This window comes from Girardinichthys multiradiatus, chromosome 4 (assembly GCF_021462225.1).
Source record: "Girardinichthys multiradiatus isolate DD_20200921_A chromosome 4, DD_fGirMul_XY1, whole genome shotgun sequence".
Taxonomy (NCBI): domain Eukaryota; kingdom Metazoa; phylum Chordata; class Actinopteri; order Cyprinodontiformes; family Goodeidae; genus Girardinichthys; species Girardinichthys multiradiatus.
The window spans coordinates 48,208,919-48,221,852 of record NC_061797.1 but is presented as its reverse complement, the minus strand read 5'-3'; the positions used below and the strand labels follow the sequence as shown (position 1 = coordinate 48,221,852).

The following is a 12,934-nucleotide window of genomic DNA, read 5'->3' as shown; positions in this document are numbered from 1 at the left end:
TTTAGAAGCTCTCCAGATCTCCTTTCTTTAAGACTTTAGGACCGAGTACTCAGATCAGAAAGAGGCATCATCTGCTGCTCTCCAGGATTTCAGACAGCAGCTGTGTGGGAATCAGCTTGTTGGAAACAACTTCCTGTTTCCTCTCATCTTCCCCCCACTGAGACATCAGGACAGGGACAAGGTGTGTCCTCACCCTGACAGAGTTGTCCTGGCTGGATGTAGCGAAGATGAACTCGTTGTCTGGATGCCAGTCGAGGCCATGGATCTTGGACAGGTGAGCGGCCACGTACTCCACCGCCGTGTTGGGTTTCTGTTCAGAGGAGACATGAGGAGAGCTCAGAGTTCCCAAAAACACACCATGACCCAGAGTTTGGCGTTTTACTTGGAGCTCCAACAGTTTCACACACAGACAACCAGGACAGGAGCAAAAACCTTCAGCAAATCTGTCATTTTTAATGATCCAATCATATTTAGAAAATAGAACCTAAAAGAAAAACAGCAGGTTATTGACAGGTGAAGGTGTCAGGGTTGGACAGGAAAGGTCAACAGGGTGGCGTGTCATCAGGAAACACCAGGACAACCAAAACAGAGATTTTAGTGCTTGGTTCCAGATTCTGAGCTCTGGACTTGTCTAGCAGGACCAAAGCTGCTCATTCTGAACCACCTGAAACTGTCGAGTCTGTGGTCCGGATCTGTCTCCTGTTGGGAATGTTTGGAGCATCCTGAAGGAGAATCAGACCACCGCTGAGCTGCGGAAATTTGGAATTCAGCATTTTTCACATTTAGTTTAGGAGCAATTCACAAAATAAAATTCCTACTTTTCGTGGTGTTGTAGAAAAATTTCACAACAGAATCTCCTCAAATTCCCAGCACAGCTTTTTAATAGCCACCCAACTCTTTTCCAGACCTCAGAGCAGATGATCCCAAAGCCGGATGCTGAACCAATCAGCTTTATTGATCCAAGGTCAGGAATTGGATTTGTCTGAGTAAACGGCACATCCAGAAAACACTAATCTCACCCTTTTGTCCCAGATTCGAACATCTCCATCATGACTGGATGCCAGCAGATGTTGGTTTCTCCGATTCCACTTCACCTGAGCCGCTCCAGCTGAGACAGACACAATCAAACCGGAAATCATTCCACAAATCCACAGAATTCCTCACAGAACTTGTGTTTGACGGGACTCGGTGCGTTCAGGTAAACTGGGATTAATAACTCTGACAAAGAAAAAACACTCACCAACAGCGGAGAGCGCCACCGTGGGTTTCCGAGTGTCTCTGTGGAGTCAAACAAACACAAACATCGGTTCAGTCACTGAGAACATCATCTCCATTCAGTCAGAGGCTCTGGTGGTCCTCTCTGTATCCCAGTTTCCTCCAGAATCACATTGGAGCAGCAGGACAAACGTGAGCTTGCAGGGCTGTAGTGGTTGTTGGAAAACCCAGCTTACAGGGACATGACTTGGTTACTGGGTCCCATCAGGTCAGACTGGTTCTGGAGTTTTCCTCTTACCTGGTGTCCCAGATGTAGATGTAAGTGTCCACAGAGCTGGTGACCAGGAGCTCCGGATCGAACCTGGACCAGTCTAGATCGCTGGAAGCACAAACACACCACAGTGAGTCCAGGCTGCACTCAGCTGCAAACAGGTGCGTTTGATTTCTATCTGAGGTCACCTGATGACCCGGGTGTGTCCCTGCAGGGATGTGTGAGCCTCTCCACAGCCATCTCTCCACAAGTACAGATCCACACGCTGGTTGCTCTGAGAACACACAGAATGTCTTGTTGGACCCCAGAACCACCTCCAAGCAGCAGCTGATTAATCAAAACTATTGATACAGATTCTAAGAGATGCATACATTCAGCTACATGGTTAATGGGTGGTGCTCAATGTTCTAGAAAGTCATCTGGCTCGTCAAGACCAAAGCCTGCTAAGATCACTGCAACGTTTTTACATGTGTCTCAGGAAGATCCAAAGTGTTCTTAGCTGAAATGAAACGAATGTTCAGGAACTAACAGCTGGAACACCAGTGACCCTGTCCACAGAGAACCCGGACAAGGTGGGCTAGCCCCAAATTCTTCAACTACACCTCAAACCATCTCATACAAAGGAACTCATTCCCCTTGGCTTTTCTACATCCTGGTGTTCTGTCACACAAACTTTCATCTATTTCAATTAGATTTCTGGGACTTTAACTGGAATTGGGTTTTTGCGGGATTGTTCCATGTGGAAAAATGACATGACTGGAATCAGATCAACTGAAAATGAAAAACCAACAGCTAGTTGGTTGAAACTTGGACACAGCTGGGTAAGATTAACCTTCCCAAAGATCGACCCCGTTGGTTATTCATGGACTATGATTAAAAGTCGGGTCCGTTCCAGGAAACCCAGCAGTTCAAAAGGAACCGGTTCAGCCAAGTGGAGTGGTCAGATGTCAGCCAGAATGATACCAGAAGAGTGTTAATGGATGTATGACAGTCTAGGGGACGAGGACTCAAACATGATTGGGGCTGTATGTAAATATCTGAGCCACCATAAACTCAAATATCCCTCCAGGTAACAACTGTCTCAAATAAATGATGAAAAGATAGAAATTAATCCAACATTTATGATAACTGATGAGTGGAGAGAAACTTCTGACTACAGCTAACAGAACATCAGGTCACACTGAGCATGTGCAGCATGCTGGGTCTGTTCACGTGTTTCCAGTTTGGATAAAAAGATTCATGACGTTCCACAGCAGCAGTTTGGACCTCATCATGAAGAGCAGAACTCACCGAGGCAGCGAAGACGTGAGCCTCCGATCTGTGGGGGTTCCACTGGACCGTCCCGACATCCCACTTACTGTGGCGGCCGATTTTACGTGGTGCTTCGGACGGAGCCTCCAGGTTCACCATGTACAGGAAGCGGCGGCTGAATATAGCAAGAAAAACAACTTCAGCAGGATAAAAGACAGAGACAGCAGCTGATGATGTTCTCAGGCATGGTTTGTCATCATTCAGCAGAACCTGCAGAACAGCTGAAGGGTCCACTTCTCAGAGAAGAACCAACCTACTTAGGACAGCAACTTCTTCCAGACAAACTGGCACCGAAATGTTTGGACGGTAGAACTTTAATAGAAAACTTTCTGTTAGCCACTCTTGAGAAAAGGAAAGACAAGAGAACGTCCCATTGAAGTGACAGATGTGTGCTGATCTTCATAACTCGGGAAGAAAACATCTCCACATCTAAACGTGTCCATATCTACAGTCAGAGGCATAATTAAACAGTTTAGACCAACTGGAACTGAGACAAACAGGCTGGACCAGAACCTCAGGGGCCAGTATGTTCGTTCGTTCGTCGTCTTCCGCTTATCCAGGACCGGGTCACGGGGGCAGCAGACTCAGCAGAGACGCCCAGACGTCCCTCTCTCCAGACACCTCCTCCAGCTCCTCCAGGGGGAGCTCAAGGCGTTTCCAGGCCAGCCGAGAGACATAGTCCCTCCAGCGTGTCCTGGGCCTCCTCCCGGTGGGACGTGCCTGGAACACCTCCCGAGGAAGGCATCCAGGAGGCATCCGGTATAGATGCCCGAGCCACCTCAACTGGCTCCACTCAATGTGGAGGAGCAGCGGCTCTACTCCGAGCTCCTCCCGGATGGCCGAGCTCCTCACCCTATCTCTAAGGGAGTGCCCGGCCACCCTACGGAGGAAGCTCATTTCAGCTGCTTGTATCCGTGATCTCGTTCTTTCGGTCATGACCCAAAGTTCATGGCCATAGGTGAGGGTAGGAACGTAGACCGACCAGTAAATTGAGAGCTTTGCTTTTCAGCTCAGCTCTCTCTTCACCACAATGGACCGGCACAGCGCCCCCATTACTGTGGCAGCTGCACCGATCCGTCTGTCGATCTCCCGCTCCATTCTTCCCTCACTCGTGAACAAGACCCCGAGATACTTAAACTCCTCCACTTGAGGCAGGAACTCCCCTCCAACCTGAAGAGGACAAGCCACCCTTTTCCGGTCAAGTACCATGGCCTCGGAGTTGGAGGAGCTGATCCTCATCCCAGCCGCTTCACACTCGGCTGCGAACCGCCACAGCGCATGCTGTAGGTCTTGGCTAGAGGGGGCCAGCAGGACCACGTCATCCGCAAAAAGAAGAGACGAAATCCACTGGTCCCCAAACCAGACCCCCTCCGGCCCTTGGCTGCGTCTAGAAATCCTGTCCATAAAAGTTATGAACAGGACCGGCGACAAAGGGCAGCCCTGCCGGAGTCCAACATGCACCGGGAACAGGTCCGACTTTGTGCCGGCAATGCGGTCCAAACTCCTGCTACGCTCGTACAGGGACTGGATGGCCCCTAATAAAGGGCCCCCGATTCCATACTCCTGGAGCACCCCCCACAGGGCATCACGAGGGACACAGTCGAATGCCTTCTCCAGGTCCACAAAACACATGTGAACCGGTTGGGCAAACTCCCATGAACCCTCGAGCACCCTGTAGAGGGTATAGAGCTGGTCCAGTGTTCCACGGCCAGGACGAAAACCACACTGCTCCTCCTGAAGCCGAGGTTCGACTATCGGTCGGACTCTCCTCTCCAATACCCTGGCGTAGGCCTTACCAGGGAGGCTGAGGAGTGTGATCCCCCTGTAGTTGGAACACACCCTCCGGTCACCCTTCTTATAAAGGGGGACCACCACCCCAGTCTGCCAGTCCAGAGGCACTGTCCCCGACCGCCACGCAATGTTGAAGAGGCGTGTCAACCATGACAGCCCTACAACATCCAGAGACTTGAGGTACTCAGGGCGGATCTCATCCACCCCCGAAGCCTTGCCACCGCGGAGCTTTTTAACCACCTTGGTGACTTCAGCCTGGGTGATGAAAAAGTCCAACCCTGAGTCCCCAGCCTCTGTTTCCACCAGGGAATGCGTGATGGCAGGATTGAGGAGATCCTCGAAGTACTCCTTCCACCGCCCAATAATGTCCTCAGTCGAGGTCAGCAGTCTCCCGCCCCCACTATAAACAGTGTTGGCAAAGCACTGCTTCCCCCTCCTGAGGCGCCGGACGGTTTGCCAGAATCGCTTCGAGGCCAACCGGTAGTCCTTCTCCATACCGGGCCTGTATGTGTAGAAGATAATTTACCGCAGAGCCTCTGAACTGGAGACAGACCTGATCACGCGTTTATAGTTTATATCAGGAGAACTGAAAGGTCTGAGGGATATCTAACAACACAAAACAAAAGTGTTTCCGTGAAGCCAGCGGTAAGACTGCTGAAGCCACTGTGGACCCAGGATGCTGCTGCACAGATGTCTCATAAAGCCATGTCCCTCGTTGCTTCCCATAGAGTGGAATGAGAAACCACACCAGAAGGAGCAGCGGCACCCACAGATCAACGTATCAGAGTAACAATGCAGACAACTCAACAGGTCCTTCCCACTGTGGCACACTACTAGCTGTTCCGATGGTCATAAAGCCTACGCCGTTGCAGCGTACAGCAGTAATGCTCTACCTGGACACACCAAATGGTTCTGACCTCCTCCTTGGAAATAAACAGGCCAGAGGGCAGAACCTGAGGAAGGAAGGCAAAGTTTGGCACAGAATAACCCCCGGCCAGGCATTTAGGATCAACAACCAGGCACAGACAGGCTTACTGTACCTCCTACAACCCAAGAAATGGGGGCTAACCTCCTGGATTTATGGAGTAGTTAACCTGTGAAACACATCAGTTCAACAGACTGAACGTAGCCTTCTAGATGATACCAATAGAGAGATGTCCAGGTCGCCGTTATTATTGTTAGATCTGGACCTGCGTGGAGACATCTCCACCTTTTTTACTGCCACTAGTACTCAGGAAGGAAACAGACAGAACTATGTTTACTTATTCATTTTATTTCAGATAATTAAATATTTACTGTTGAATCATAAATACTGAACCAAAACTAAAGGAAATAAAAATAACAAATCAAAGTGATGATAAATAATCGTTAGAAGCCAGGAGTGGAACCGTTGACTGTGATGCAACAGGAACTTACCCTGACAGCACGGCGTGAGAGCCCAGGCAGTCCACGGACATGGCGGTGGCCTGAAACACAACAGAAGAGATAGACTGACTCACAGGCGATGGTCAGCTGATCAGGATGCTTCTCCTCTAGGAGGTTATTCCCAGGGCAGACCCAGAACCTTTTAGAAATGTGGATCAATTCAATTCAGTTTTATTTATATAGCGCCAATTCACAACACATGTCGTCTCAAGGTTCTTCACAACAGTCAGGTTCATACATTCCAATTAATCGTAACCATTGAACAGTGCAGTCAGATTCAGTTATTTATTCAAATTGGATAAAAAGTTTTTCTATCTACGGAAACCCAGCAGATTGCATCCAGTCAGTGACTTGCAGCATTCCTCAAATCCTCAGGATCTCAAACTTTTCCTAACAGGCACTGCCTCAGTTAACACCAGGTTTTCCAGGTATCACTATCTTGACAGATTATTTTCAAAACAGCTGGACTTGAACTGTCTCATTATGAAAACACCACAAGAAAACGTTCTTGTCCAGCGGTGTGGCATGGATTGGTTGAAGGGTGCCGCTAACCTCACCATTTCAGATTCAGAACCGAAAGGCCAGAATTTTAGGCGGAAAACTCAAATGTTTTCTCACCAACCCTGAACTAAAATCCATTATGTGGCTGTGATTTGGACCTTTCCCTCCCTTAGAGAACATGTAGCTGCAGTGGTTTCAACTGCAAGCTGTGGAGAAATATTGCATTATTAGTATTAGCTAGCCTGGTCTCGGAGCACATTTGACTGGATAACACTCTGGGATCCTTCAGCAGGAGCTGGACACTTCAGCTGATGATGCCTGGGTTTCCCTGCAGCACCAGTCTCCTTAGCAACCGGAACCTAGAGATTTAACGACGCTGGGAAGATGGACATCTGTTGTCACGTGATAAAGGTTAATTCTGCAGCGCCACGTGATTCGCCATCCAAAATGATCGACCACCAAAGATAAAACTGACCAGTCGCACCGTCCATCAGCTAACTCAGCTGTTCCAGGTTTGGATTCGGTTCTACGGGTAAAATGTTCTCTTCTGAGTTTCGGGTCAGAAACGTCCGAGTCAGCACTAAAACAAACAAACAAACAAACAAACAAACAAACACCTGAGCGTCCCGGAACTCCACCACCACATTCTCACTGCTCCAGCGCGCCGCCATCTTTCTTCCTATCCAACTGTCAACAAAACACCACGTGATCTTCATGAGCTGGGATGATGCGTTCAGGGACGGTGGGAAATGTGGAGGTCCATAAGAGCCAGAATTCAATAAACCCAGTCCTTAAGAACTGAATCCTGAACCCTCTCATCATTGCAGGTAAATTATAAAATAATCACTTAAATGTTCTGCTATTGATATAAAACTACTCAACAACTAAGTTCGTTTATATTTTCCTTTAATTATTTCATGATAGACTGCAGGACAGGGGGCTTTACACGGCAAACATTCTATTTGTGGTTTTAACTAAAACTATAAGTTTTACTTATTGGATTTCAAATGTAATTATTTTATTTTATTATTTATCTAATTGTAGTTTTAAACGTAATGTATTTTTTGACAATGTAAATTCTGACACATGAATAGTTCTATCTGGCCAGCATCTAAAGCATGCAGAACACTGACCCTTGAAGACTTACTTTGACCGCAGGCCAGTTATGTTAGTATTTTGTTGTTTTGTTTTATTTTTTTGCTTTATATAATGTGACATTCTGTTTTATCACTTAGTGCTTTTACCACTTTATTTTATCTGTGAAGCCCTTTGGTCACTCTGTTGTGTGTGATAGAGCTTTATAAATGCACATTGATTGATTGATTGATTGATTGATTGATTGATTTCAGTTGTGCCACTTTTTCCATCTCAGATTTAAAGCTGAAAGCTGAAACAAAATTCTCCTTTTAAATCATCTTTCTAAATTAAAATGTAACAAAGTTGTGAAAGTTCCTACCCGGATGATGCATTTAAAGCACGCACACGTCAGGAGACTGTTTCCTCTAAGATGGCGCCGGCCCTGGTGGAGCATGTTGTCGCGGATGCTGGAGCGTTTTTAAAGAAAGCTCCGCTGCAGGTAAGTCTGTCAGGTGTGAACCGGTGTTGTGGGAATATTAGGTGGACGCTGCTGTCCGGGAGTCAGGCCGCAGGTGGTGGAGCTCAGGCCGAGAACAAATGCTGGTGAGCGGACAGAATGTGGCCTCGATCCGCTGCTAGGAGGCCTAAAGCAAGTTTTTACCGTAGATCCCAGAGCTGATACAGTCTGAGTACCGGTTCTACAGGTGTGCTGCAGGTACACAGTGTTATGATCTTCATCATAGCAGCATTACAGAACCGATCCGTGGTCAGTTTGTGTCCAAAACCAGCTGAGCCCCAAGTCAACCTGTTCATAATTGGGCTGATTGGCCCTCAGACACCTGTCAGGTGCACCGTGATTATTCTGTTACCACGGCAACAAGAGCACATGAGTGGCTTTAACTGTGACGTCAGACAGCTGGATGATCCTGGCGTCTCCATGGCTGCAGCTCTGTTGGACGCTGATGTTGGGAAACCGAACTTCTGCCATCGGCAGGAGCATTCCTGATGTAAAACATTGACTGTGTTGATTTCTGCTGCAGGAATTCGGCCAGAACATCTACACTCTGAGAGAGGTTCTGGATGAGATCAGAGACAGAGCCACCAGGAGGAGCCTGGCCTTTCTGCCATACCAGCTCACCTTCAAGGAGCCACATCCAGAACACATCAAAACCGGTACGTAACCTGAGCCAGAACACACCAGAGCCTCTAAATAATCTGAATGCAAACATGGTAAATAACCTGAACACATTGTTGGGAATCTAATCTTGATCTGAACCACATAGAAACCACAGAACTCTTAAACATGTTGGACCTGAGAACTTGACTATGTATCAGTGCTTCAAACATGGGAACTAAACTTGATCCGAACATATTGGACCTGGAAACTAATCTAAACCTTACCATGCCAGACTGGTCTGTCTATGTCACTACACTAATAGAACCTGAATGACGTTCTGGTCAAATGTCATCCAACAAACTTGGATCTTGTGATTGTTCTAACATCTGTTGATGTTTGATTCCCGCTGTTTTCAGTGACGGACTTCTCCAAGAAGACCGGAGACTACCCGAGCCTGTCAGCTACCGACATCAAAGTCCTGGCTCTGACCTACCAGCTGGAGCTGGAGCATGTCGGATCACAGCACCTAAAAACAGAACCAGAGCTTAAGGTACCGGCTCAGTTTTCCTGGGTTCCTCTGAACTCCAGAGACACAGCATTCTGAAGAACAAATTCAGATATCTAATCATCAGGAACATGTGGATACCTTCTGTTTCAGATGAAAATTCAGAGCACACAGCGTCACCCAGAGGCTCCAGTTAACATTGCAGGGTTCCACTTTCCCTCCAAGGTACCAGACCCGCTAGTGGATTTTACCTTCAGGTACTGGTGCAGGAAATCTGAGTCCTGTTTCTGTCTCCTCAGAGGTCTGCAGACGCTCCGAACGTCGGACATACCCAGACAGAGACGGAAACATCCAACCAGTCGGACCAGTTCAACAGCTTCCAGTTCTGGAGGGATCCCCTGCCAAGCATCCATGGAGACCTGATGGATTTGCTGGTGGGTCGGCTCTCTGCAGACAGACTCCTCCTTCAACCAATGGACCTATGGTGTTAATTGGCTGTGGTTCTGTTCTGTCAGGGTCCAACAGAGTCTCTGAAGGCCGATGTCAAACAGACGGACACACAGGTGTCCTCCCAGACAGCCGAACACTTCAACAGCTTCCAGTTCTGGAGAGATCCACTGCCCAGCATCGACGATGACCTGTTGGCTTTACTGGTGAGGTCATCTCCATCCCGGTTCTGCTGTGGACCGATTTCTAGTCTCCCACCATAGGAAACGTGAGTCTGAAGTTCATTAGCAGACAGACACAGCCATGATGCTTGTTTACAGGATGTGGGTGGAGTCTCACCACAGATGGAGGAGAGGGCGGGGCTGCCAGTGGACCAATCAGACAACGAGGATAAAGAGAACGAACCTGAGGAGGAGGAGGAGGATGGTGGTGGTGGAGGCTGGATCACTCCCAGCAACATCAAACAGGTGAAGATGGAGTCAGCTGATTGGACAGAACCGGTTGATGTCAGAGTGGGGTGTCTGACCACTGACTTCGCCATGCAGGTAACGCTCAGCAGTAGGTTGGACTTCCATCCTGGACCCAGCTGAGGAGGTCCACATAAAACTAATGTAACACATTCTACTGTTTCCAGAACGTTCTGATCCAGATGGGCCTTCATGTTCTGTCTGTGAACGGCTTGGTGATCAAACAGGCCAGGAACTACATCCTGAGGTGTCACGCCTGCTTCAAGTGAGTGCAAAACCTTCATGTTTCCAGAGGTTCCGCAGATGCATCCATAGAGAACCATCAGAACCATCTGGCATAAATTCCTGCTGAGCTTCAGTATATTAGATTTATGAATGAATGTGAAGGTTTTATAGTTTGGTTCTTTTGTGAAGAATCTCACTGGTTCCTTGGGTTTGTTCTGCTCAGTTGATTTTCATGAAGTTCTGGTGTTATTTTCTAGAATTCAGCCAGGTCTTAAATGTAGCTACCTGAAACCTGCAGGAACCGTTTCTGAAGGTCCCATTGGGATGAACGTTCACCTGAACATGTTTGGTTTCCAGGACGACCAGCAACATGAACAAGGCTTTCTGCCCTCACTGTGGGAACCAAACCCTGAAGAAGCTGGCAGTGACCATCAACGATGACGGCAGCATCCAGATGCATTTCTCCAAAAACCCGAAAGTGCTGAACCCCCGAGGGCTGCGGGTGAGACTTCAGGCTCATTTTATTCTTAGATGTTTTAGTGGCTCAGAGTTGTAGTGAATGTCTAGAGTTTCCTCTCCATTCTCAGCTTATTTATTAAAAATAATATCAAATCTGTTGGTTTATTGGTTTTAAACGAAGTGGTCTTTGACATGATGTCTTCACTCTTCATTAGAGGAATAAGATGTCCTTATAATCACAATGTTAGGAGTTAAATTTATTTATCACAGAGTTACTATAAGTATCAAAAATTAACTTATTAGTCATTAAAATAAAATATTTCAGTTATTGGAGGAAGAAAGAAGCTGATAAACATTTCTCTTCTCTCTGAAAAGCTCAACTCTTTTTCTAAATATCTGACTTAACTTTGACGAGTTTGCTAGAAACCGGCCTTTTCAGGAGTACCTCCAGGTGGGCCAAATACTGTTTGCTTTCTCAGAACCAGTGTGGGCCATCAGCTCTCACTGGTTACACAGGTAACTCTGAGGCTCTAAAGGGTGTTGGATGTTCCTGTCATCAGAGGTTCTGGGTAGTGTTTTTATAGGTTGTAGCTGTCGGCAGGAAGGACCTCCTGTAGGAGTCTGTGTTGCAGTGGATCTTAAGAAGCCTCTGACTGTAGGCACTCTCTTGTTGACTTCTTGTTTTATCCAGAGAATGCCCAGGGTTGTCCAAGATTTCCATGAGCTCCCCAGTTTCTGCTGTGTCTGATCTTGACCTAAAGGTGCTTTTGTAAGCTCCTCTAAATTCCCCCGTCTCCCTCTTTGAAGGCTCCTATTTTTTCTTGTTAGGCATTTCCTTCAGGGCACAGGTGGTCCAGGGAATGTTTCTGAGGAACCTCGTTTTTCAGATGGGGGTGTTGATGTCCTTGCAGAAGTTGAATTAATTTGATGTTGTCTTCCTGGGGCTCACAGAGAGCATCCCAGTCTGTAGCCTAAAAAAGATCCCTAACAGTTTCTGTAGCTTCCTGTTATCACTCTGTCACTGTTCTTTTGGACACAGGTGAACTCTCAATAAGAGTTTTATACATGGAGCAGAGAAAGAAAATATTTTTGATCTGCCTTGCTGAGAGCAGGTTGTGCAGAGGAGCTGTATGGATCTGTTTGCATAAAACAAATCAGTTTTATTTTATCTCATGGTTCAGTTTCAGTTACTTTTATTTATTTTTTCATTCCACCAGTGAAGGGGTTAAACTCTGCAGCTGGTCTCTCTGACTTCCTTTAGTGTTTCAGCAGAAATGTTGTTCTGAGAGCAGAGCACCTGAAAGCATCATCAGAAGGTCAAACCTGATTCTGATTCCTGTTTGTGTTGCAGCACTCTCTGCCGCTGCCTCAGGGTGGGAAGCACGGCAACAACCCCCATCTAGTGGAGGACCAGCGTTTCCCCCAGCAGCGGCTCTCCAGGAAAGCCCGGCAGAAGACAAACGTCTTTGACCCGAATTACCTGGCTGGAGTGTCTCCGTTCTGCGAGAACGACATCTACAGCCGTGCCGCCAACCTGCAGATCAGAGACGGGCAGTGTGGCGGCGGCAGAAGACGGGCCAACCCCAACGCTGTCCGCAGGAAGTTTGTCAAGAAGTGATGAAGTCATCGTCGACTGTTTCATGTTCACTGTGACTCTGCCTCGTTACGGACGGAACCAGGAACAGAAGCACAGTACTGGATAGTTTGGAACCAGCTGATGTGACCTAATAAACCTTTAACCAACCAGTCAGTCTGGAGGTAAAGGAGCTATATAATTACTAAATATAATAGAAACAGTTCTGTTCACAGTAAAACACCCCAGGTCCAATTCCACAGATCTCCAGGCTTCCTGAAGGCCTTTCGGGGTTTTTTGGACTGTATCAGTAAAGAACCTGATCATTCAAACAGAATTTGGTGGAACTGTCCGTTTTTGTCTTTAGAATAAAGGTTCTGTTCATAATTTCAAAGCTCTGACTGAACTACATTTATTAGTATTGAACTGTCTCTGTTTTAATTAACATCTGCCTTTAGTTTTCTTCTAGAACTTTGATCAGGACTCTGGAACAGCAGATGCTGGATCTCAGGACTTTACTGTCTGAATAAAAGCTTTATTAATATTGGAA

General features: G+C 47.2%; 2 protein-coding genes across 5 annotated transcripts in view; one reads left to right on the top strand and one right to left on the bottom strand.

Moving 5' to 3' along the window:
- wdr59 (WD repeat domain 59) overlaps positions 1–8,108 on the bottom strand; it is a 23,996-nt gene extending 15,888 nt beyond the window's left edge. For 3 of the 4 annotated variants that reach the window (XM_047363350.1, XM_047363353.1, XM_047363354.1), the window contains exons 1-8: positions 7,132–7,235; positions 6,005–6,054; positions 2,777–2,912; positions 1,675–1,760; positions 1,514–1,594; positions 1,241–1,278; positions 1,020–1,108; positions 194–310 (exon numbers count right to left, since the gene is read on the bottom strand). In XM_047363350.1, the coding sequence (XP_047219306.1) occupies positions 194–310; positions 1,020–1,108; positions 1,241–1,278; positions 1,514–1,594; positions 1,675–1,760; positions 2,777–2,912; positions 6,005–6,054; positions 7,132–7,230 (696 nt within the window). In that variant the 5' untranslated portion in view covers positions 7,231–7,235. Of the gene's footprint in view, positions 1–193; positions 311–1,019; positions 1,109–1,240; positions 1,279–1,513; positions 1,595–1,674; positions 1,761–2,776; positions 2,913–6,004; positions 6,055–7,131; positions 7,236–7,970 lie in introns of those variants that run through there. The other variant, XM_047363352.1, reaches the window with a different exon arrangement.
- Positions 7,963–12,934, top strand: nob1 (NIN1 (RPN12) binding protein 1 homolog). Its single transcript, XM_047363357.1, has 10 exons — positions 7,963–8,090; positions 8,632–8,764; positions 9,125–9,258; positions 9,367–9,438; positions 9,513–9,647; positions 9,729–9,866; positions 9,981–10,205; positions 10,295–10,392; positions 10,710–10,854; positions 12,163–12,934. Exons 1-10 carry the CDS (start codon positions 8,022–8,024, stop codon positions 12,427–12,429), a joined length of 1,416 nt encoding a protein of 471 aa, XP_047219313.1. The 5' UTR covers positions 7,963–8,021; the 3' UTR covers positions 12,430–12,934.